This window comes from Bombus bifarius, unplaced genomic scaffold (assembly GCF_011952205.1).
Source record: "Bombus bifarius isolate JDL3187 unplaced genomic scaffold, Bbif_JDL3187 scf7180000009145, whole genome shotgun sequence".
Lineage (NCBI taxonomy): Eukaryota > Metazoa > Arthropoda > Insecta > Hymenoptera > Apidae > Bombus > Bombus bifarius.
This window is the reverse complement of record NW_022884930.1, coordinates 620,795-647,773: the sequence shown is the minus strand read 5'-3', so window position 1 is coordinate 647,773 and position 26,979 is coordinate 620,795. Positions and strand designations below refer to the sequence as shown.

The following is a 26,979-nucleotide window of genomic DNA, read 5'->3' as shown; positions in this document are numbered from 1 at the left end:
GTGGTACAAGCGAAAAGGGGGCGATTCTACGCGAAAAAAGAAGTCGAAAATATAGAATAAAAATTTTTCGTTCGAGGCTTTGTTTTCGAGAAAATCGACTTTGAATTTTCGCTCGGTACGCGTGCGGTACGTTATAACGGATCTCACTGTAGATCGTTGTCTCGATGGAAAAATTAAAAAAAAAGGAAGAAATAGAATAAAAATTTTTTTTATTTTTTTTTTAATTTTTCCATCGAGACAACGATCTACAGTGAGATCCGATATAACGAGACGTGATAAAATGCACGCGCACCGAGCGAAACTTCAAAGTCGATTATCTCGGAAACAAAGCTTCGAACGAAAAATTTTTATTCTATATTTTCGACTTCTTTTCTCGCGTAGAATCACCCCCCCTTTCGCTTGTACCACCAGTTACCAACCACCCTGTATATAATAGTAAGGTATGTTCACACTTCTAACTTGAATTATATTATACGATCATAAAGCAGCATTTACGATTATTTTCTAAGCTGTGTTTATAATAATATTCGTAGATTACCCCTCAAAGATGTGGATGCAAACACAGTGTACCGTTAGATGCAAGATTTGTCCTCATTTTCTTTTTTATCGATGTTCTGATAAAAATGTTTAATCGCTCAATGGGGCACTTTTTATTTCAAAGTATCTTCTATTTATCGGTTATATTCAAGATGCCCTGACTGTCAATTTTCATTCAATTTTTACAATCGTAAAAAGTTCAAACGCTCCGGTCACCAACGACCAACGTGGCAGTCAAAGTGTCAACGAATCGAATAAGACGATTGTCGATGTTAAGGAATAAAAATGATTGGATGAATTATTGGAAAAGACTTTATTTAGAATGTTACTTTGAATAAATTCGAAAGTTTTGTACAATACGAAGCGATTGATCGACGAAAACAGCCTCCTCTCGGAAAAGGAATCTTTTCCGGAATCAGAACTGAAACGATTACAGCGGTTATATCGATTTTACGTTTACATTCTACGACGACAAGAACCGTGATCATCCTGCCATAAGTAAGATTTTTTCTTTTTTATTTTATTCTATCCGAAACGATTTCATTTTTTTCCATTTGTTTCATGAAAAAATATTTCCTCTGAAAATTGACCAGATTCCCTTTTCTTTGACAGATTCTAATTTTATCAAGACTTCATATTAAGTCTTAGAACTTTCAATTAAGGTAGAAATTTTCTCATCTCTCCTCCTTTTTACTTCGTAGCACGGTACGCAGAGATGTATACATTTTTAATGTTTTACATTAAAAAAAAAAGACGACAGCATCGTTTTTCCTGCAACGCGACGATTACCTTAGAAACTTCGTTGCTTAATATACAACACAACGTCAAGGAATCAAACGCGCTCCTTGGTTAATACTTGTATATGTGTATATTTACAATATGTATTTTATATAGAATATACGTTTACACATGTTTCACGATTATCTTGTAAAGTGTCGACGATCTGTAAGCCTGGAAGGAAGGTTTCTCTCTGCATTTTATCTTGAGGCGTGAACGAAATACGTTTCCATGGAATTATACGGGTTGTGTCAGAATTATGGCAACCTTTAAATGAAAAAACAGTATCGGATACTACTTTCGGTACTTTCCTACAGTGTATTGTTAACGATGGACAATAATTTAAAACCTTATAAAACAAATATGCCACGTAAAACGGCGAGAACGTAAACAGGAAAAGTTCTTCTAGCTTTTACGTAATATACTCGAAACAAAAATTTCGAAACATTTATATTCTACCTTTCCTTTTATTCCTCTGCGTTTAAATTCTAAAAATAAGTAGAAATTTTAATTCGAAAAAATATCATCCTAAAGGAGTAAAATTCAAGCGTTGAATACGAAGGTCGAATAAATCTTTCGATTTAAACGTCGCCGATATCGACGTAGCCTATTCGATCGAAAAGAAAATTTAAATTGCGCACGGAATAGGAGAATTTTAATTCTATGATAAATCAAACCGAATTTTAAATCGCAAGCATAAAATCAATACAACACCGAACGACGTATACAAATTTGTGTAATGAGTATTTTAATTACGAAAGTGCACGCCTCGACGGGACGCAAGAGGACAACTTTCTGACGTTTTATAATTTCACATCAAGTCGCTGTTCAATAGCGACGAAACGCTCGAACGGGCTGTATTTAATGTGACATTTAGCGTACGAGACGGGAGAAGCATCTCGATAATTTCGCGGTCGCGTTCGCGACATGCTGGCGCGTCGATTACATCGAGCGCTTCCGCGAGTTTGAAATCTTTCGCGAGCAATTCGGCCGCGATTTCCCTTAAAACTACGGTCTAAATGTCGGAGCGATTGTCATCGGGATAGAATCGTGTAAAGCACTTGAAGAGTCACGGATTTGTATCCAATTAACGCGCGCTTGCTTCGTATATCGTGACATATTTTCGCACGCGAACAAGGTTTCAAAGTTCACAGCAAAACTTTATTCATTTGAACAAATATTTCGCGAATAGTAGAATCTCCTATAATTTTACTTATTCAAATAGAGATTAGGGAAGCTGTAGGTTAATTTTTAATGTTTAAAGATATATTTCATTCGATTGCTACGCTACATAGATGACTGTAATAGAGCTTCTTTAATTCTACAACGTCTCGTTCAGTTTCTTCCACAATTTCTCCTTCGGATAATTAAAGTTGATATTCGAATAAACGGCAGCGTTAGTTTATTTGATCCAGCGCTAACTAAAATTCCGTTGGAATAAATAAAGTTCTGCCATAAACTCAAAGCGTTCGATAAATTTCGATAACTTGGTAGAAAGTTCGCTGTTATAAAATTTGCCAAGCTAATTACTTACTTATATACGAACGCAGCCGTTCGTTATTCAAAAAGGGAGATTTTTATTTAGAAAATGGAAATGTTACATCGACCGATTTGCACAGTCGTAATTCGCACACGCACTTTGCCCGCATGAAAATGCCGCAGCGAACGAGCGCGTCGCACACCGGTAAAAACGCTTGTTAGCGGTGTCGTAAAATTCTCAGCGCCGTATCGTGATTCTGTTTGCCTTTCTTTATTCCCTGGGAAATTCCCTAGCCATCTGACTCGCGCGTTCGACATCCAAGCAATCTATATTTCCGGTATATTGTTTTCTGCCGAGCTTCCTCGTTTCGTTCTATTTTCAACTATCGCGTCACTGTCGTGTTTGTATTCCACGATATTGCGAACCAACGTTGGCAACGACGATCTCGACTATTCGACTAGAGATAGTTCTTCAAGGTAGGCCCCGTAACAAACAACGCGCGAACATTTATCTTCCTTGAACTTTAGTTCAAACCTCGTTCGCAAGTTCAAATTTTACTCGCATATTCAATGGCTATCGTTGAATACTCGATCGTTATCTTACGATACACTCGGTCCCCGATGTATTCGGAAATCGATAAGCTTTTAGCTGATTGGACAACGATGTGATAAATCGGCCGAACGAGTCACTGGTCGAAGGCGTCACTGGTGCCCGGTCGATCGAACTCCTGCGTGGAGCCAGCCGGTCGATCGGGCACCAGTAGCCATCCTCACGTTCTCACGAACTTGTACACCACACCGAACACCAACACGCTCACGAGAACCAAGACCAAAGCGGTGACCACCTTCGCGAACGCGTTCAACCCGCTTTCCGTGTGCTGCTGCGGTCTCCTGGTTGGCACGCTCTGTTTCGAAGCTAGACCCCGGGCCAGCGCAGGAAATGCCAAGCTCTGGGTAAAGGTTAGCTTGTGCAGCGATTCCGACAGAGAATAAGGACCCACGGAACCACGAGCTGCTGCTCTCAAGAGGGCGTACTCCAGGTCCAGAGCGTCGAACATGCTGTACCTGTTGATTGGAATAGAAATTTTTGATTACGCGATGGAAGATAGTTGGTAGGAGGTTGTCTCAAACAAATTCATATTATGGTTGCTTTGTAACCGAAGAGACGAAATTAGGGCGAAAAAGGAGAATTCGTTAGCGGTGACATTAACGGGAATATACAGAGTGGGAAAAATACTGAAAAAATATAGAATCAGATTGCGTTATATGTTTCTTTTTATATAAAATTATCGCGCGTAATTTGTTCGTTCAAATATATCTACAATCTGAAATTTTTCCCATTATTTAGTTTATCGCTTGTTACAGAATCTATGTTTCCATTAACTACGATAGGCATTGCGATGTATTTAAATAACGACTGGTTCGATATCGCTGTTACAAACAAATATACAAAGCAACGATATCTCAAACGCATATGTCAATAGAAATAACTGTGTTTGGTACTTTCGAGGGCTAAGACGTTCAGCTTATTTTAGAATCTAGCCCCAACACGTCATATCTGAAAAATACTCGAACGAAAAAGGCAACGTCAGCCCGTCGAATCGATTCACAGTGTGACTCGGCGAAGGTTTCACCTTTGAAAGTTCCGAGTTCGAGGTAGAAGGGCGCGACGAAATCCCGACGATTTCCGCCTCCGTGTGAAAGCAAGCTGTCGGCCAAATCACCCGGATACCACGGCCATGATTAATATCTCTGGATGCATAAATGAAAAGGAGAGCGGTAACCGCACACGTGTTCGTATTTGCATGGTACCAGGGTCGCGCCTTGACACGAGTCAAGATCGACGTCAGACCGTTATCAGCCCGGGGGATTATTTCTAGCCCCGTCCTCCCGGCAATTTCACGGATCGGGAACAGACACGTTCAGGGGTTTTTCTCCTTTTTATAAGCGAGACCGTGACGCGTCTGGAACGCGAACGATCGTTGATATCAACTTATCTTGGGATGCAGATCGCTCGACCAAGGGAACGAGATGGTATTTCGACCAAGTTGGCGAGCTCCGTTATGCGACGACGAGAATTTCTTCTTTATGCAAAACGTTCGTCATAGTTCGTTTTTATGGCATGTGTCGGACGAATGAAAATTTCTTCGTATTACAGAGAAACTTCGTATTATAGTAGCTCGCGTAAAATTAGGCGAGATTTAAGTCATCGTTTTTCTGCCTTTGAATTTGTTCAATCGTGTTGAGGTGATTCGATGTGTAAACGGAGAAAACTCGTGGATAAATTGTAAGGCAGAAAATATATTTACATAGAAGTGTAATTATAAGTAAGAATACAATTTGAGCTGGTCCAGATCCGCGCGCTAGCTGTGTTACCCTATAACTGAAAAACCCCGAAGTCAACGTCGCCTGTCTACCGTTTATGGTCTGTCTTCGTCGCAGTCTTTTGTCTACGCGCTGTCGATGGCTTCGATGCTTGAGAAAACTAAAAAGACCAGATGTAGAGTTTTCTTAAAAGTGTTGACCACTTCCACAAATCGATACGAAAGTTCGAATTTTGCGTCCTTTGCTCGTTGTTACGAGAACCGGTTGTATTTAAAAAGTTTTATCTTCTCGAAGATAGATCCATGGGACCTAGAATTGCTTTTCTTTGTTTCAACTATTTTTTTAGAACGTTCGACGTATTCGAATAAACGTAATTTTCGTTGAAAAATCGACGAAACAAGCCCTTCGCTTATCGAAAGAAACGAATACTACTATTACCTGCTACTACGTCTCCTATCTTGCGAATGCATCTGTACATTGGCAGAACTGGGCATCGAACGCAGACTGCTGGTAGTCGAGCTCGATGGACTGGGCGGAAGCGGAGGTTCTTCGTCGATGGACGTTCTGTCTGGCGTCGGTGGACTCTTAATCCCGGAATTATGGTGATTGTGATGCAAATGGTGCAATTGCAGTCGAGCGTGGTCCGGATGGAGTAGACTGGCGCGCCGGGATTGTTGAGGCGTGGTGGCTGGGCTAGTGCTGGCTACACCGCACGGAGACGGCGACGCCTTTTCCGACAATCGTACGAACAAAGTCGTTACAGTTTGGCTATTTCTATGAAACTTGTTTTAGAATGCCGCGAAACTCAGACGCTGAAGCCTATCGATGGTAATTATCGTTATGTCGATTTTTCGGACTCGGTGATCGCTGATGTGGGATTGGTCGGATAACTTGATCTCTATTTTTATGAAATCGTTTACTTTAGTGAGCGTTGCTACTGAATTCTACGTAATTTGATACATCGTGTAACTAGTTGGTATCTTCGAATTCTACGATTCCACGGTGTGATTCGTAGAATTTTACTATTTAGCTTTTGGCCCATTGAATTCTACAATTTCGTTGTTTATTATTATCACACGTCGCAATTCTCTAGTTAACGCCATCGAATTTTGCAATTTACGCAAACGAATCCGTTGCCGAATCCATATTTTCTAAATCTTTACTCGCAGTAGCGTAATTTTCTGATCGTTATAGTTAAAACTCTTTACAATATTTTATATATTATTGGAATATAGTATGGAAAATCTATCTCTGCCAAAAACTTTTACACGCAACTGTATGCATTTCATCTGCCAACAATACTAAAATAGAAATTGAAGAATCTGAAAATCATTGGGTAACGCTTGCCTCAGCTGTTTCGATCACGTTACCTGTATGGACTCGATGCCACTGTCGTTGACGTTTTCCTGGACATCCGGAAACACGAATGCCTGTGCCTGTCCGTCGGCCTCGCCCCTCGGTGAGTCGCTCGGCCATACCTGCAGCAATGGAAGTCCGCCACGAGGCTCTGTGCAAACTTCCGCGACGACGTCGTTGCTCTGCTCACCCGTACTGAGGCACAATCGGCCCAGCTCTCTCAGTGGCTTCTGTTTAACGAGACACGGTAACTGTTTGTCCAATATTCACTTTCCCTTTACGATCAGCAACAATTATTAATAGGTTCCAGACTCTGATCGATAAGATTATGCAATTTTTCACATAGATCGCGAGGAAGACGGAGTCGACGGAGTAGTATTTATTATAATTCAATTTATTTCGTGATATATTAGACGATCCTGTAAGTAATACGATTTTTCTGAAAGTTAAGTTCAAAACGACAGAAACTGTGGCTATCGGAGTTTTCAAAAATTCGAATAGAAAACTTCATAGAAAAGGATAGTGAATTATAAAAAATACGAGGAAATTCATCATCGATTGCCAAATTGTTCGTTTGTATCCAGCGATACGAAACGACCGCGTTACTTTCAAATCAATTTCTTGTTTATCGAATACGAATTACGTACCTGCGATTATGGAAAATTAAAAAGTGGCGCGATCTTAGAAAAAATTTAGCGAAATTTAGAAAAATTCGACCGAGTAGTAAAGTCGATAATTTCTGTAGAATATAATACCAAGATTATTTAAGTATTTCTTTGCTCGTTTAATGTTAGCAGTTGGAAGATCAGAATCTCAAGCGTTTCACGTGCGTGTACGAATCTGCTCAGTATCTGACGTAATCATGCTCAAGCTCCGATAACGCTATTCCCAGATACTATTCCAGTCGTGCACACAACCGCGTTATGCACGTTGCATTTACATCACGCGGGTGCTGTCACCGGTTCGAATTGATTTTGCACGATACAGTCTATGCAAGGACGTTTGCGGAAATTTCACCGAAGACACCATATGCTCTCATTGTGTCGATCGTTAGATTACATTTGCTCGTCGCGTTGCAAACGAATCGATGATTATCGAATAACCATAAAGATTAGTTCTCCACTCTAGCTTTCACTGTTGCCAGCAACAACAATGTTGTATAGCAATTGTTGTATAGCAATAACAATGTTCATTAGTTGCTAAGGTGTTATAAATTTTTAATAATCTTTGTTTAATAATCTTTGCTTCGCATTTACGTTTTCCTCTTTCAGAGACTAAAACTCGTACTCTTTACGTTTTATATCCTCTGTCCTGATTATCTCGCTAAACGTCTTGGATTTTTGACAAAATTTCAAATTGAAATAGGGCAATGTGGCAATCAAGTATGAATGCGCGAGTAATTTGAGCATGTTCCAGACAGTTTCTAGGAATAATCTTTCAAATAACTATGTCATCCCATTCTTAAACATACGTAGCTTTTTCGAAACATTATACACGTATTTGGTCGAAGTAAATTAAAACGAAAGAAAAAAACAGTTTCATTACAAAATTTACAATAATATCGCAATCGAAACAATACGAAAATTGCATCAAAATTCCAGTTGAGAAGATTACGGCCAATAAAAGATTGAATTTGCCTCGAAAAATGCTGGATATTGGATTTATTACTTTGTTTGCACACACGAACGAACGATCGATGAAGTTTTCATCTCTACGGAAGTTGCTGCTCACAGAACTAAAGCTCGATTCGGCTTATCGGTTTACAAAAGGAGAGGCTTCGTGTTATTTCCATTGTCCGTTCATCGAAAGCGTTCCAATTCGATCGCCAGCCTACGTTGCCTCGTCTTTCGTGGCCGTTTTGGAAACGTGAAAATTCGATCGACGCACCTGCTAATTATTCACCGACGCATCATCTATCGACGAGCTTGTTACTACAGGTCAGAAAGAGCCAGGTGATATAATATCAGAAAATATCAAGCGACAAGATGTTAGAGATATGGAAATACAGGAGACTTGGCGATCGAACGCCGAGAACGGAGTTCCATGAGAGGCTCGCGTAGATTCCAGCGATATTTGGCCTGTTTCATCGGTCATCGCCAACGATCATCGCGTTTGATACGTTTACCGACTATTCGCAAGGCAGAGGCACGTGCATAAGTAAAGGTGTTATCGTAATATATCGCGTGTTTCCAAATCGAGAAGTAAAATTGGTGAAAAAGAAGAGAAACTTTGGTAAAAGGAATTAGACGTTTTTCCGTAAATTTTTCAGCAAGTGAGAAGCGATACAACTTCTCGCAAATATTTCATAGTAAACTGAAAGAGACACGTGTACGAATAATTGATAGATAACAGAGATGTTTGGCCACCGAAAAGTGTTGTACAAACCGTACGAGAGGCTTCACGAATCGATAAACTTGATTAAGAATCGAAGAAGCGTTCGTTCCGTGTTTCCGATCGTCAGGAGAGAACTCGAAGGAGGATCGTAGCAACGTTAAACAACCTTCGAGGCTTCTCGCAGCCGAGAATAACGTCGAACCGAATGGAGAAGGATATTTCTCGTTTATTTTCCCTGCAAAGTAGGTTCTCGCGATCTTCATTTCACCTATAAATTACAATTACCCGGATGGCTAATTAAATTAACCAGACACCTTTATTAAAACTATCTCCAGGAAGAAGAGAAATTGCAATTACTTAATTCAAACACAATAGAGAAATCGAAGATTTCACGCGTGTATGAGCGGAGGAAACTGGTTCTTTAATCTAACTCGATACCCGATACGGTATATCGGTCTGTGTGGTTCGTGCGTGGCTAAGAATATCAAAGTTTAATTAACGATATCGTTATTAATAATCCATAATTGCATGTGACGCGAACAGAGAAATCTTTTCGAGAATTTTCCTGAACCACGAAACTCGAGCATAAGTTGGAAAGTCTTCGACCGGGTATAGCTTGTCTTGCTGCGATATACTCGATCGGATTTTTATTAAGGCCTGTTTACAACTGCCACGATGAAGGCCTCGCTAACACGCACGTATCTTTGTAACACGATGACGTAGGAAGCTTTCGGCCGAGAATTCTTCGCTAGATAATATTTATCGCGGTGTAACAATAAAAGTGCAAAGTTCAAAGCAGCGGCCTCGTGTTCTTAGGGCACAATCCGATTCTCGCCCTTTGAACGTCATTTTCATTATTCACTTTTGCGTCATTTTCACGACCTTGGCAGTAGCGGATATCGTCATAGCGAGAAACTGCCAAGCAATTCGATTTCGAAAATCGAAAAACCTTCGACGTTTCAGGGAAAATTATCGGTTCTACTTTGATGGATATTTTCTTATTGTTTTAGTATTGGTTTAATTTTCTGTCCTCTGATATTCCTCGTTTCTTGCTCCTCGATATCGCCAACGTAAAAGCGGATCCTTTACCGTTTCGGGAAACATTATTTACCTATCGATCACATTTCGATAATCGAATGCGCGCTTATTAGAACATCTTTAAAATAAGCTTGCGTTACTGAAAGTTTCTTATTCGATAAAAGATCGATAAAAGGAGAGCAAAAGTTTTCTATCGATGTTAGAATCGTTATCAACGATCCAAGTACGAAACCTGTATGAAAGTAATTAAAACGAAAAATATTCTATGGAAAAATATATTTTCGTAGCACTAACCCTTAACTAGCGGATAACTCGTTTGTAAGGGAAACCTGAATTTTTTTACTCTTGTCATCGTAAAAAAAATCAAACGAATAAATTTGGAAAATAATAAATTTCTATAAATATTCACTGTTTGATAATATGTTTCTCCATATCTCAGAATACATACATTGTGCAGTCATTCTACGAGTTCGCTGGACGATGAGAGCGATTCACGACGCCGCGACGCGACGACCGATTCTGAGCAGCGACATTTAATGGGATTATAACGTAAATTTATCGGTTCATTTTTATCCTGTTCAGCGTTTTTTTCCACAGGCGTATAATTAGTCCGACCTCGTGTAAAAAAAGCCGCTTGGTCCGACAAGCGATGCGAATGCAGATCGATAGAACGCAATCAGGAAGCTAATGAAGCTGGACGCTTCTTTTACAGCTTTTCCCATTCCACGGAAGGCAACGTGGACGTGTAAGAAAGAAACAAAAGAGGAGATAAAGAAACATGAAAGGGGCTGGAAAAAAACGAACTACCTGTTCCGGAAGAGAACGTTACGATAAAAGTTTCAGATTCGTCCTGCGAGTTCGTAAAGGATTGTCTGCTAAATTTTCAGCTCGGAATGTAAGAACCATAAAAAATGGTACGGTGATCATCGAATGTATTTGGATATAAAACACGAGAACGCGATATAAACAAAAGATTCATCGAGCGACTTGTATCCGGCATTGTATCGCGTCTCAAATTTACAAAACCACTACAAACTTTTTAATTCCTGTATCGGTCCTTAGAAGAAATTCCCTCGACGGTCTACGTCAACTATTACGTTCTATACGATAGTAGCGACTATTCTGATTTTCTACTTTCAAGAGGATGCCCTATAATCTCACTTTACAAAATTAACCACGTTCTAAGAAGATTTATAAAACTTTTCCATGGCAAATGTTCAAATATTTTCGCGAATCACTATGCGCGTTTAAGAACGATAGCTATGAAATTGACTACGTCTATTGGATCCTTTCGAAGCCTATGAGGTCTCTTAAGGAATTTATTTACTGCTCGCTAAACATTTTGTCAGTGACACGAAGTTTTCGAGTTTGGTTTATATCGGACGAGGAATGTTTAGCAGCTGTCGATTATTATCCTATAGAAGAGTTTCTAGTGCAAACATTTGCTGAATAACGAGAACGTATTTAGAGGTAGAACCGGGAAACGAGTTTCTTTGTATTGTTCTGTGTGCAGTGGTTGAAACCGGTTTCATGAAAAATTTCGTGGCATTTTTAGCGTACAAGCCGGATTTGCGGCCAGCACAGCGACAGAATTTGAATGAAACAACAATCTGGCTGCGATCCAAATCCTTTTTGCGTAAAATATAACACGATGCAGAATGTCCAAACACCCGACGCGACGCTAGTATGAAAAGAGATGAAATATGCATTCTTTTCTGCTCGTATATTTTTTTTACGTGTTTCTAACGAACAGAGAATTTTCTTCACGTACAGTATGTTATAGCCACTTACGTACCGTCATCTACAGTGATTCATGAAAGTGTTTGAACCCACGCAAAAACTTTTTACGAATGTGATGCGCGTGTTAGGTATAAATAAATATATATTCTACAATTACGACTACCTCTTTCCATTGTCATTATTTCTTAACATGTTAACAGAAAAAGATGGAGAAGATAAAGAAAGAAATATTATTATTATTAACACTATATACGAAGAGAAGAATTCGTTGGCGGATAAATATCATTTAGTCGGACATCTCGGTCGAGCTGAAAAATTCCAACGAATCCTCATTAGTAACGACCGATTTCTATGTTTCATACCGTACAGTGCCACTGTATTTTATCAAAAATCATTCGAATCTCTAAAAATGCATCGTTTTAAATCTATACGTTTCGATATGAAACATTACGAATTAACCGCTGGAGCAGTCTGGTTTTAGCGTTAAAAAATGTAGATGTGAAGTCGTTTGGCAAAGTGCTTCGTTGAATTTTGAATAGACAGTATCTTAGGTAAAACTCGCCTGGATTTTTAAATATGTTACTCGGTTACAAACTCGTTCGACGAGTCTCGCGATCGACTAAACAATACAAAACGAATAAAACGCCCCATCATGCTCGAACAATTCTTCTTTCGCTTACAAAGCGAAGGCCCAATTTTATAATGGCAATTCATATTGCAATTACAATGCGGCTACATTTGCAGTGCATTTATTCGTACTCCCCTTTCGTTTATCGATTTCGTGTTTCGTACGCTGCCGGTATCAATTTAAACCGAATATTTGTTACGATATTAAAGGTACTCGTATAAAGGTAAATAACAAATTTTTGTATCCCGAAAAATACTATTTTGTACTATTCGTATTTCAGTTATAATTGGACCGTGCGTGTTTATGCGTTTATAAAAAATCCAAAGATGCAAAAATGCAGAGAATGCGCACAATATTGAAAAATTTGTCAAAAACGCAACGTTGATTTACGATCGAAACGTTTCTTTGAAAAATTCAATTAATCAACTACATTCTCTATTTATTAAAGTCGTCGACTTCTACCTACAACTGCCCCCTGCCTTTGTCTTAAACTAATTACCGTTTTTAACGCTCTACCGGCTCTTAAAGAAATGTTCTCTTAACTAGTAAATTATCTCGAGCAGTTAGCAGCGAAGGAGCGATTCAAATGCTCAGCTGTTAGCGACAACTCGCGCAGTCCATTAAGAATTTCTCGGAGGCAGGTAACCAGGGGTTGAAAGGCGAAGCCATAATCGCGGCCAATGATTTGCAGAGCGAGTCCTACGGACACACGACAACGTTCGTGACCGTGACTGAAAGATCTTGCCTTGTTCGGCCTTGACATGGCACGGTCGATGAGGGAAAGGTAAAAAGCGGGTTGCTTTTTCTCGCACAGTGCCTCCCCATGCGTGTACACAGTAACACCCTTTCGTTTAATCTTTAACCGTTGGCTAAAGAACATGCACGTTTGCTTTCGTCGAATATATCCCACTGGAATCATTTTTTTCTTCTTATTATCAACAGTAAATAGAAGAAAATGAAATTTCCATAGTTTAACGATTAAAACCGTTGCTACTCGATTACTAATTTTGACGCGAAACTGTCGGCAAACTTTATCATCAAACGGATTGATGTGACGTTAGTGGAAAAGTTAAGGGTTACCCGATGTAAATTAATCGAAACCTTTGCCCTTTGAATCGGGGACGAGAAGGTTGTCGAGTGGTTTCGATTTCAAAACTGGTTTCTCGGTACGAGGGCAAGATATCATCGCAATTAGAATTTGCTGGTAACCGATTTACCTAATTTTTATTTCAAAGGCAATAGTTTCTCGTTCATTCTTCCCGTCAATAAAAATGAATAAATAGCTGAATGAGCGATCGAAAAGATAAAAAAGCGAGTAATATATATACAGGGTGGTTGGTAACTGGTGGTACAAGCGGAAAGGGGGTGATTCTACGCGAAAAAAGAAGTCGAAAATATAGAATAACAATTTTTCGTTCGAGGCTTTGCTTTCGAGAAAATCGACTTTGAATTTTCGCTCGGTACGCGTGCACTTTATCGCGCGTCTCGTTATAACGGATCTCACTGTAGATGGTTGTCTCGATGGAAAAATTAAAAAAGAAAAAATTAAAAAAAATGTTCACCCCCTTTCAGAATCACCCCCTTTCCGCTTGTACCACCAGTTACCAACCACCCTGTATAACAATACGTATACAGATATATTTTTCTTTTCGCGATAATTCTAAAAGTATCTGATAATAGACGACAGGGTCGTTGACGAAAATACCAGGGAAAAAATTAATTAAAGTTATCATTACATACAACCCTGCATCAACGGCTGGAAGGTTTTGAAAAGAAACGCGAAACATCGACGCTATTTCGCTCGTTTGTCGTCGAAAATGGCGAAGGGTCTCATTATGCCACAACGAACTAGTGTTCCTTTCATTCGAAATCTGTGCAACGTTGACCGAGAATTGAAGGGAAGCCAAGGGAACCGATCGAAGGACGTCGTTATCGAAAACACTTGCCCGTTTCACCGTAATTTTTACACAGCCAGCTTTATCCAGGATATCGAGACCCTGGAAATTCATTCCTTTCGTCGCCGTTACTTGTTAGCACATTTGTTTCGGAAATTAGACGAGTTTCTCGATATGAATCGAGGCAATGAGAGTGGAAATTCCGGGAGCTTTCTTTTCAAGCTTCCTCGCTATTGAAAAGGTACGATTATATTTTTTGTTCCTTGAGAATAGGAAATTTCTAAAAATAAATATTACGTAAGATGCGAGATCCGCGAGAAGCAGGAGATTTTGTTATTTAAAGAGACTACTAGCGAATTCGAATAAATATGAAAATTTGTATAACCGATTTATTCTTTCAAAATTTGAAATTCGAATGGTTAAGTGCGTTTGAACAAATTTGAAAATTGAAATAATTTGAAATTGAAATTTGAATAAATTTGAAAATTTGAAAGGATGCAAAAATGGAAATTATCAACTTCTTTATCGAAAAGCGTAGTTGAATCAGTTAAAAAATTGGAATTATCTACTTCTTTTGCAAGAATTTTGAATTTGAAGGGTTAAGAGAAAAGTAACCGAGTGCTTTTAATAAATATCCTCGAAAAGAATATTTAGAAAATAACTTTGCAGACCTGGTCGAGAGGCGTCTCATGGTTCAACGGAAGATAATTCACCCTAACCCTGCAGGATAATGAGATTACAATCGAGGGTGGAAAACGAGCAACGATACTAAACGACAAACTCGAACAAACTTCTGAACTTTCTCCGCGAACTCGACGAAGGGGAACTTGTCTCAAACACGAGACAGCTCGTATCAAGCTAACCCTAAATAATTAACAATTTAATTCAAACCGCTCTAATGTCCTGAGCACTTCGTAATTTATATATTATCTACCACGAAATCGCGTTAAAAGTAACAAAAAATATGCAAACTGAATCATAGCGTTGTACCGATGAAATTTAAATAAATTTCATCGCTATATTCATCTCGTCTAAACCACCACGACCGTATTATTATAACATTGAAATTCCCGAAGTTTTAATAAAATATCGCAACACAAAACTCTCCCTCGAAAAATTCCCAATGCTGATTACCAATATTCACAGACATACGTTTCAACTATAAAAGAAATAAAATTTTAGGATACTCAAACATCCACCCTAGCGACGATAAAATATTTATTATAAAACTGTACTTGAAACTCTCGAAAAATTCCTATTTTTATGTGCTTTTATCCATACACGCGCATCGCAATCACGGAAACAAAATATTGTAAAATAACAGAACTTTCAAGCCAGTGGTAATGAAATATTCGGTTATAAATCTCGAGGCACTCGTGGCAACTTTTAATCCTATGTATTTCTACGCACGTAGCTCAACTACGAAGGAAAGAATATTACAAAATACCAAAGCTTCCACCTTAGCAACCATAACATATTATAAAACCGCACTTGAAGCTTCCGAAAATTTACGTGTAATTGCTTATAATCTTACTCGTAATTACAAGAAAAAAAAATTACAAAACAACAAAACTTGCAACCCCCGGTAATAATAAAATACTTCGATATAAATCTCGAAGCACTCGCGAAATCCTCGATCCTATTTATCCCTATTCACCCGCGCACCTCAATTAGCAACGAAAGAAAATTAGAAAATACGAAAACCTCCACCCGAGATATTATGAAACAAACTTTGAACGCCTGGAAACATTCCCTCCACCCCTATGCACCTGAACTTCGTGCAAAAGAAGCCCGTAGAAACAGCGATCGGAGAAGCTCGCGTCACGAGGAGTCTCGGACGAACGTGGAACATAGGCCACCCACCTGCATGCTTCCGAGGGCGGGCTCATGGCCAAGAGTTTCGGCACGATCATCAGCGTCGTGCCTGCTGTCGACGTCCAGGATATAAGCTCCTCGGTCGGTCTCCTCGGGGTTCGAACTGCGACTGGTTCCGCTCGTCAGGACAGCCGAGACAGCAGCGTGCTCAGGGGGAGGGGGTTGCCTCGGTCCGGTAGCTCGGCGCCGGTGGGGATGGACGGCCGTGTTTCGCCGTGCTTCGGGGCGAGAAAGAGCTAGAGAGAGGCGAAAAGGGTCCAGCATCGCCAGTTCTTCGCCAAGAGTTTGATTTATCCCTGCTGTTACGCGACGAGACTTATCGTTAAGGTCGATCCGACGCTTGTTGCTGCTTGAATTATCGTTAGTGGATAGACGCGAGTGGCTAATAGGACGTGGCTAGGGATAGGGCTTGATAGAACGGTGGAATGTTCGAGCAGCACTGGGCAAACGAAGAGTAAGCAGTGGATTCTTTAGCAGTCGTTATTTTCGGCTAGCTCGACCCGCGAGGCAAAAATTGAGCTATCGGGGTTGTTGCACAATAGGAGGAGGGTTGGGTGGGTGGCGATTGAAACTTCCGATTCAGGTGGAGATGCTTGTTTACGCCATGAAATGATTAATCGACTGCGGATGTTTATGCATTTCTGAAATTTAACGCGGGCAATGCGTGCAATGTATCGCGATAAAATGTTACAAATATTCTGAGTAAAGTGGTCGTAGTAATATTCAATAATAATGGATGAAGCATGCTCCATGAAAATGTGGAACGATATAAATATTTCAAGCCTAGTTAAAGGTCGTTATTACATTTCCTATAGCCTTCGATCAAATTTATTTCCCTATCTGAGAAAAGGATTAGATTCTTCGAACGTTAGGAAGTTACAGATGACAATATTCTATTGAATGCATCCAAAGTTTCTGCATTATTATCAAAGAAGAATATGAAACGATCATCCAAGCGATTGAACAGATCGATCGTCTCTAACCTGTTCCTATCGCTAATTCCAGCAAAGTTACTTAAATGCTAAGACGAAGATAATAGAGCAGGCGAAGGAAGCAATTCGTCGGTCGAAGACGGAAGCACGCAAAGCTTGGAAGTCGATTCACGGAGGAAACACAACAGATTCGAGGAAGGACGCTCTCAAGGTTGGCGGATTGAGAATATGGGAAAAGGTTGGTGGATGCAGAATTTCTCGAGTGCTTGGATTCGCCTTTCCCGATAACGATGGCTGCAAAGGAAATCCAAAGGGAGCTTGCCAGACGAACGAAGCTGGTTTCTCCTTATTAACGAAGGAATTCTTGCGATCTAGTTCAGAAATCGAAATTGTTCGAAGCTTGAAATTACGCAATTAAATAGGGAAGAACAAGAAGAAAGTTTGACGAAAGGTTGAAATTACAAATTAAACTCGTGCAGCAACAAAGGGAGGACGCACTCGATGGAAAAAAAGCTCGAATCGACAAAGCGGTCGAACGTGGCTATGACACGAAACCTCCGATCGAACGTCCTTTAAAGCCCCACGAAAAATGAAGCCATCGAAAGAACGAGAACTAAAAAAACAGAGCTACAGCGCAGAAGGAAAAAGAAGATCGCACGAGCCGGAAAAATCTGTCAAACGCACGAACCACCCCATCGACTCTCCTGGCATTCGATAGAGCGCTAAAAAATCAGTCTCCGATAAGGCTACTCTCCATCTGAAACCACGGGCAACAAAACCGAAAATCCAAACAGATGTCCGGGTTTTGTTACACAACGAAATAGAAATAAGAACCAGCACCGCCGACAAGAAACGACAAAACGAACCGTTGTGAATCAACTAGGTGGTATATCGGAGGAAGCACGACGATGGATCGTGGCAACGCGCGACACAAAAGAGGTTGATGGACGAGAGAAAGGCGTTTGAAGAGAAAGTGACAAGGATAAAGAATGGAAATGCGACGTTTCGAAGATCGTGAGGAGCGAGATGCGACGAGAGATTCAGGATATTCGTCGAAGAAACCGAACGGAGAGAAAAGCGGTTGCGATGGAAGAGGGCGAGGACGTGACGCCGGCGCGAGAGGAACCCCGTAGGTCAAGGTCGTGGCAGGTGGCGTCGAGCCCCGTGGTACGCCCCTGACACCCCACTCGACCGCCAGAAAGCTTCATGCAGGACGATCTTTGCCTCTCTCGAGATCGATATGCCCAACCCGTTCAGGCTAGGCTGTGTGTGCAGGCAAAACTAGCTGTTTTCTTCTTGACGAATTTGCGTCGGATCGTCGTGAAAATGGCTAAAGCCGAAAAATATAAAACCCGACACGCGGCACGTTTCAAACAATCGAAAGAAACGGGAACGTAAACTCGTCGAACCAGTTTGATAGATTGATCTTCGCGCGAATAGACATCCCTCCGGTCCTTTATTTTCTGGGTGTTGATCTTCATTTTCTGGGATTGTCCAAGTTTGATACGTGATTAGGGGTCGGAGAATCGATGTGTTTGACTTGGGGTGAATTAGGTAGATCCTGTGGGATTCTTCGAAATTTGTTGTCACGTCATGAACTTGTGGCTGGGATCGATGTGGAACGTTTAGTTGTCGATGCTTCAGGCTGGCTATAACCATTTCCTAGATATGCGAAAAGAATATGAATTACGGGAAATGAAATTCCGGATAATGAGGAATTGTTTGGGTTGGATTTGGCGGATTTAGGGAGATCGGACGAAGAAGATAGGGCGGAAGAGTGTTTGGATAGCTTAGTTGACTTTATTGGTTTTATCAAGAGAGTTCTTTAAGACGAGCAAGGTGAAGATCCTGGACGGTATAAAGTTCAACGTATCGTTAATTGGAATAATAATTAGAATTAATACTGCGTATGTATAAATCAATATTAACTTAATATTGTACGTTCAGAAGGGCATCATTTCCTTCTTTGATCATTTATTTGCCAATCGTATCGAAATCGTGTGGAGATTTAGTACGTTAGTTTCGAAGGGCAAAGATGATTTGTGTTTTGTACTTTCTCAAGATAATTTGCAATTCTGAAATAGCAAAAGTTATAGGAACTTTAAATGGAATGGCTGCTCTTCGAAGTAATTTCAAGGATAAAGTACACGTACGTAACAGGGAACCAGCGGAACCTGTGCAAAATTTTATTTCCACTTGAACACGACTGAAATATAATAAAAAATGTAATATATAAATAGAGTTTATTAATTGTGCGTGTTTATTAATATCTTCCGCAAATATCCTTACTACAAATCAATCGTTTATTCATACTTGTGGTTGTCGTCACACCAAGAGAAACGCAACTTGCGTACAAATGATAAACGTCACGATGCACAGGTACTAAATGTTGTCATACAAACGCAAAAGGCTGAAGCGCCGCTTTGCATCGCTTCGCTTTTTTGATGATGAGTTGCAGAGCAACAAAAATATTTTGCTTCGTATTTCGCCATTCGAAGATTTCACGAAAATTCGATCAAACAATAAATTAACGACGCCTCTTGATACTTGATAGGCACGCTTCTAACAATTCCGCATTAATGATCATTCGTCGTATCAATCTATTTCGTTCGATTTCATAAAGTTTCATAATCGACCAAATACCAAAATTTCCGATTTCGTTAAAAAAATTCGTTCGATATAAATTGCGCAAGTATTTATAAACGGTAATATACAGAGTGCAATCGAAAATTATGTAAAAGCAGGCACGAGGCGATCGCTTACGAAGAAATGAGAGGAAAATACGGAATAAAATTTACGACGTTTCCTTTTCGAAAAAAGCGAGTTTGACAAATTAAAAAGTGTACTTGAACGTGGCAAATTCTGGACCAGACAGGAGAAACAATCGACAGGATGTTACTCTACGCGTGACAGTAAGTTGCAAAATGTAGAACAAAATGCTAGGCCAAGTCTTAACAAACACGTGGGAATTCTATTTTTTTTTTTTTTTTTTTTTTTTTTGAGAACGAAACGAAACTTTAAACGGCAAATTTTATTTCACATTTTCGATTTATTCGGTTCGGGTATGCTCGGCAAATTGTCGAAATCGATTTTCTCGGGAACGAAGCGTCTAAGGAACAAATTTCTATATCTCTACATCTTCTTACGAAGAATCACCTCATGCTCGCTTATACGTAACTTTCTTACCCTATATAGCGTAGAAATCACTATAATCAGCCCCTGTTCATTTACTTTTCCAGCGAAATAACTCACGAACGATTTGTCACGCGATCGGGTATAAAATAAAAATCAGATTTTTCTTTCGTGCTGTTAAACGTCTAAAAATGAACGTCCTTATTATCCATGGCAAGAAAGACAGCCTCGAAGACGGAATCCTTCGCACATCCGTTTAGGTTATGCCTCTCGTGCAACCGCATACAAACTATAAATACATATCTTTATTCTACGAGAAATTTTTCTAGACAGATAGGCGGTCACGAGATTTTTCTCTCGAATATAACGCCGGAGATATATCCGACAAGAATTGTCTGTCGATTATTTCGGAACAGACGTTGTCGAGAATTCTCACGTGACGGTTTACGGGTTACTCGTTCTGCTCGCGTGACTTCTCGCCCTGGCGTTCTCCACGTGGAAACACCGATACCAGCAACGATTACACTGGAAAACGCGAGAGGCTGTTGCTTTGCAGGCACGTGCGACGAAAATCGAAACTTTATTCACTCGCGTTGTTTAAAAGGGGAATTTAAATTATATTTAATGACTTATAAATTACCAGATTATTTAAATTAACCCGAAGATAAATTTCTGTAAGACAAACGTGGCTTTTTATTCTTCTGGCTCTGAACATGTAAATCTCGCGTGATACGAAATTAACGTTCGGTCTTTCTTCCATTGTTAAATTGCGAAACATAATACAGAAGGCGTGTTCAGGGTTATCTTGTAAAACCGATGTTGATAAGAATAGAATTTAGATCGCGTTTAATATGTTACAACTCTGAATTTGTTTTAATCAATGAAGTGATAAATTATCGTAAGATAAAAATAGTGCATCGTTCTCACTTGGAATTGTATAATTCTCGCGTGATACGCGATTAACGTTTGGTCTGCCTTTCGTTATTAAATTCTGGCGATCGTAGAAGAATTTTTGTTCGACTGTAATAGGAACGTAAATTGCAAAAATTATCCTCTAAGGCTTTGTAAAACTATCGATGTGTTAGAAGTTAAAAGAAGGAATTTTTTAATGCTATAAAAATATTTAACCTGGCTTGATTCATTTCTTTCATTCTGAGATCTCTGGTTAAAGGCTGGTTCCACATAGATCGATTCTGATCAATACTTCTCGGAAAAACGATACCGCAATTTTCAAAGCTCGTCCCTTGAAGGATTACCTTAGCGACCTTGAAACTCTTCCGGAAAATTGTTAGGTTCGTGGCGATAACCCGCGATAAAATTCAATTTACCGCGACAAGATCGGTTCCTGAAGCTTTGCGACACGTCGATCGCATAATTCGAAGCTTCTTTTCTCGATCGCGGTTCGTCGTTGTCTCTTCCTTCATTCGATTTTCCTGGCAAGTTCGAGTGGTCACGGTTATGGATTCTGAGTTTAAATCGCTCGACTTTTATCGAAAAATTCATCGAGAAAGGCGGGCATGTTGGGATTCCGTGTGGTTCGATGATCGATTTTAAACTATCTATGGAAACGTATATTATAGTTGATATATTGGCTAGTACTTTCGATATGATTAATTAGCAACGCACCAATTATATCGTATATTCCCATATATAGGTTAGTACTCCGATGCATATATTGGTGGTTGGTCCAACATAGTTGGCAATAACTTCGGAGCTTCTACCTTTACGAATTGCCATTATCCATTATACCATTGATTTAATTAAATCATCCTTAACATTAAAATTAAACCTAATTACCAACTTACTACTATTACTACCAACTTAAAAGCCTAATTAGTAAAAATGTGCAAGTGATATAATTTTGATAAAATCTTACTTATCGTAGTCGCATAATTTCATCGTATAATTTTAATTCTCCTCATTTTACATTAATATTATTTAATATTATCAAATATATCGTATTAATCGTACATTAATATTATTTGATCATTGGTAACACGAATGGTAAACATGTAAAATCCTGTACGTGTAATATCTAGCGTCAAGAAGGTATTTCCAGCGATATATTATATTTCCGCGGCGTGTGTATCGAATTGAATCGGTTGATGATTGTACGTGTAGAAGATACGAAACGCGATAAGATTGCGTAGGAAACGAGTTATGAATCGTACGAGGAAAAGGGGACAAGAACTCGTGGTTGTGTGCAAGGAAGAAAATAGGAATAACGCCCTTGTGAAAGTAACTGTATTCAGTCGTTGTATTGAATCGTACTGCCAGGTTGTAACGTTAAATTCTATATTTAGTCGGTTTTCTTACACGTTCGAGGTAATACCATTGTCGAGATGTCGATTTTCTTCGTTCTCTGCATCGATTGTACTTACTTTAAGCGACAAAGCTCGTTATCCTTGACGAGATAAAAGTTTGCCGAGTTGAGACGAGCGTCTCGTAGCTGGATCTATGGTCGAAATATTTTTGCGATATTTCTGCGAGAAAACATTCTCGTTTCGCGTTTCTACTCGTTAATTGTTCGTCTTTTTCTGAGCTTCCTGTCGCTACGGTAAGCGTATTACGCGAAAGGAAGAAGCTACGTGTAGCTTCCACCGCATTGTTCCGCAGCGTTATCGACTAATGCGTCCCGTTTGTCGAATTTCAGGTAACTTGTCCCATTTATTTGGCCAGTTATTGGCTCACCTAGAAAGTTCTAGTCATTTCGAGCACCTATCGTTTTAAACGAATCTGCCTTTGTAATACGTTATTTAACTTTAATATATCGTACTTTAATATTGCGCATATTGCGCTCTAACAAATTATTTATTAATCAATTAAGGTTAATTAAAGTTAATAATTCAAGCTGAACAAATATACTCGCATAACGGTAATCTCTTTTAAATTTATCAAATGTCAGGAATCTTTTCGATTTACACGCAAACGCACCGGTACGACTTAACAATTGATCAACGTTTCGAACGTTCCAAAAAGCCATAAATATTCCGAGCTATAAAAATTCGGTATAACGTTGGTATACTTAAAGTAGCGCGAATATGCTCTGTTTAAATGTTTCACCGCTGGTATCGGATAAAGGGTCGATTAAAATTCCATCTCGTCTCCGAGGGCCATTCTGTCTTTTTCCAGCGCCCAAACGAAATTCAATGGCAATAGCTCAGGTTGCTTCGTCGAGAAATATTCACCGGGGCAAGGAAACGCGCATGAGAATTAAAGATTCATAGAACGATGCTAAAATTAGCTTTCCAATCTCGACCAGAGGATTCTCATCTTTCTCCGTGTTGCCGCTACTCTATGAATTTCTCTAGGGAAGCAGTCCCGATTTTTAATTGATATCTTGTAATTTGACAGGGGATTAATTCGAGAAGATGTTACGTCAAAATATCGTTTCACATTCCGAAGAATTTCTCAAATCCACCCGAATCAGTGCTCTTATTATCGACCGTAATTATTTGCGCGTAATTGTTTAAGAAATACGAGCACTTTCTGCTTATCGTCATAGGTGTCCACACGATTTACTAATCATTTGATACAAAAATCTCCAATTTCCATCGGTCTTTTAAATTACCATCAACGCAGCAAGAATCTAAACCGAACAACTCCCACGTCAGTGAACAACTTTTTCATTAAACGGACTGCGAAGCTCGTAAACGTCGTTCGCATATTTTGCTTTAAACTTTGATTAATTTCGATTAATTCCCATTTTAAAAACTAATCTAAAAGGCTTAATTGCGCCGAAACAGCGTGTACACCATAGCAAATAAGATGGTTGCTGCTTGCTAGGGGCGCCATTAGAGACACGCGTGCAGCAGAGGGGTGGTTCGAGGGTGATTCCAGGACCATTGGGCCAAGGACGAGTGGGGTCAAGTCCTGGAGATGCAACAGATAGCTTCGACTGTCTATACGTAGCTCTATCGCCGAGGGGTGGGAACGAAGGAAAAGAGGCTGGTTCGATTTTTCTCTTCGAATCGTTGCCGCAGAATCCCTGGATTTCGGTGTCGCGCCAATAAACGCTAGCCACGTCGGACCGAATTACAAAAGGCGAATTAACGAGCCAAAGGGCTTGTTTCCCCCTTGCTTTCTCGTCGATAAGCTCTCTGCGAACGTTGCTATCATTCGATCGGCTTTAATCGGTGATTCTAATCGACGATCCCTTGGATGTTGCGATTTGTAAAACGTAGGGTATAATTTATATCGGTAAGAAACTTTTGGAAATTATCCAACGAACTATAACTATTCATAACTATTTAACGATTAAACGATTTATAACTATTAAAGAAATGATTTTTCATTTGCAAGTAATTTAAAACTGAATTGGGAATGGGGCGTTCACGGAGGTTTATCGCGTGGAAAGAAATAGAAACTTTTGATAAATGTGGTATCGCGTTAGAAATAAATATCGTAGATATTAGACGAGCGAATTAATTTGCCGCTCTTTTAAACCGAATTAGAGTTTCATATTTAACGTTTAATTTCTTTCCAAACGTATTTACTCGTACTTGTAAAATCCGGGTCATGGCTTACGAATCGATCACGCGAGCAATACGTTCGAGAAGGAAACAAATATTTTTAACTACGAAATTCGAATCCGATAATTTTGTAAAACTATAAATCGAACGAGCTTATCAACTTCTTCGTACAATTATAAAAGAGATTATACCGGTATAATTAACATTTCTGCTGGAACGAGTACTTAATGGCGAACTTATTGTTAGTCGATGTTTTAATGAAAGGACTTTAACTCGATCGTTAAATGCGAATCATGGATCATGGATCACGACGTAGAAGATCCAGCGGATCGCACTAGATGGAGCCTGGTGTCTAACATTCCAGACACGACGAGGCTTCCGCTCGCTTTGGCCGCGGGCAGAGAAAGCTCGAGCCAGCCTCGAAGGCTTCAGCTGATATCGTCGCGGTTGCCTCTTCTTCTTTTCCTTTCACCGTCGCGGCATATGTCACGCCAGGGCCGCACGATTTCCAATGGAATCGTGCCTCGTACCCTGATAACGATCGAGATGGTTTCACGTACCGACCTCAAAGATCATCCGAGAGAATCGCTGATCGTGATCGAGCGCGTCTTTGATCTTGTCTCCGACTAATCGCCATTGTTACTCGTTTCTCCCTTTTGTTCTTCGTTACGGAAATGGGAAAGTATTTTGAATAATTCGCCAGGATAATTATGTGAATCTTATTCAAGGAAGTAGCCTCCGTTTTGTGGAAGTAGATAATTTAATGGAGGAAATTAAGTCTTGAAAATATCCATATTAATACGCGTCCTGCCCTCTTTAATTAAGAAACATTCTCTCTGCCATTTCGAAACCGAGGAAACCTCAAGTTCCTTTTCTTATTTTATCTTTGCGTCGTCTCCGTTCCGCTCTTAATTTAATTTAAAACGCGAAGATTCGTAGCGCGAAAATGAAAAAAATGCTAAATAGGACATTTTAACCGAGGGAAACGGTGTTATTAAATATGTTATAACTTTGCAGGCGAAAATTCTACGAAACAAATAAAATGGATTCCTAAGCAAAGAGAATCAAGTAATAGGTTAAAGCTTCGGAAATGGAATTGTAAATTAAGAAAAGAATTAAGAACAACATATCTCTGGAAACTATTGCGTAGACCCCTGGGCTGTGCTTTAAATCAATATTTCAATGTCAAACTTTTCTCGGACAATATTCCAATTAATCGCAGTCTCTCGAGTACAGACTTCTAATTGAAACTCTGTGGATTCGGTAATTTGAATATGAAAGACGGTAGTTGTTTATCCATGTAATAAACAAGATCGTAAATTATGCGCAAGAATGTAAGAGCCGATAGAAACGAACCGCTGATCTCGTTCCAATTAAACGACACGGCGGACGTCATGATAAAACCTTCGTTAAATTGCATTAGACGTCGTCAAGTGCGTTCATAAGAAAGTCTCGGCGTTTCGCATTTACAACTTACCGTTTTTGAGGAAAATTTATCTTAAAATCTAATTGAATAGCCTACAATTATCACCTTCGTTAAAACGCAGCATTGAAACTTGCCACTAAAATTCATTTGCCTTCGAATGATTCGTTTTAACGTTACTTGGTAAGATAGATTCTTCGCAGGGGAAATTAGCAAACAATGCCAGCCCTTGAGGATATAAGAACGTAATCGATCGTGTTACAAAATTTTCTGGCTCGATGGTTTTCAAGATGGAATTAAGAACTTGAAGATATAATATTTAAACTACGAATGTTTGCACATTTGTGAGAAATGTACGAAAAGTAGGAGAACGCACAGGAATCCTGCGATATGCAAAATATCCAAGGCAAAGTAGTCGTTGAAACGTTTCGAAGATAAAAAATAATTTGATAAATTAATTTTGGCAAAAGCTCCTACACGCTTTTAGTAATTGCCAATGTAAAAACCTGAAATCCCGAAGTTTTAACTAATTTGGTAATTCTAGCGTTAAAATTCATTCGTACAAAACTCTCGATCGTTTCAACTGCTCAGAGTCCTGAGCCATTAAATTTATATTCTGATGCGGCATGAGCCATGAAACAGCCCCATGATGCATTTACCGCGCGATCGACGCGTCAACGGTTGTGGTTTAGCGGATTAGCCGATCATCAAACAGAATTTCGTTGCCGAGGCACGGCTTTCAAAGCATAGTAACGTTTTCGTAGGTGTGCGCATTTTTTGAACAGCGAGGAAACGATCATTGGCATTCCACGCGATCATTCCTTTAAATAGATACCACTCGAAGGATAACGGACCTTGTTTCCTTCTTCGATTTTCTTCCCTGCCGAAGGAATCCTTGTCACGCGATAAAAATAAAAGTCTTTCGCCTCGAAGGACAAAGCGCTATTATCTTCTGCTCTTTTTTTTTTACTTCTTTTTTCTTCTTTTTTTTACGAATAGGTTAATTCGTCGTGATCTCGCGATCGACGCGAAAGAA

The 26,979-nt window shown here is 39.6% G+C and overlaps 1 protein-coding gene across 1 annotated transcript; it reads right to left on the bottom strand.

Annotated features, from left to right (window-relative positions):
• Nucleotides 1–2,738: 2,738 nt before the first annotated feature.
• LOC117213960 lies at nt 2,739–16,130 on the bottom strand. Its single transcript, XM_033459711.1, has 4 exons — nt 15,973–16,130; nt 6,489–6,704; nt 5,557–5,846; nt 2,739–3,858 (listed from the first exon to the last, which is right to left on the bottom strand). The coding sequence occupies exons 1-4, from the start codon at nt 15,976–15,978 to the stop codon at nt 3,564–3,566; spliced, it is 807 nt and encodes a 268-aa protein (XP_033315602.1). The 5' UTR covers nt 15,979–16,130; the 3' UTR covers nt 2,739–3,563.
• Between the last annotated feature and the right edge of the window lie 10,849 nt (nt 16,131–26,979).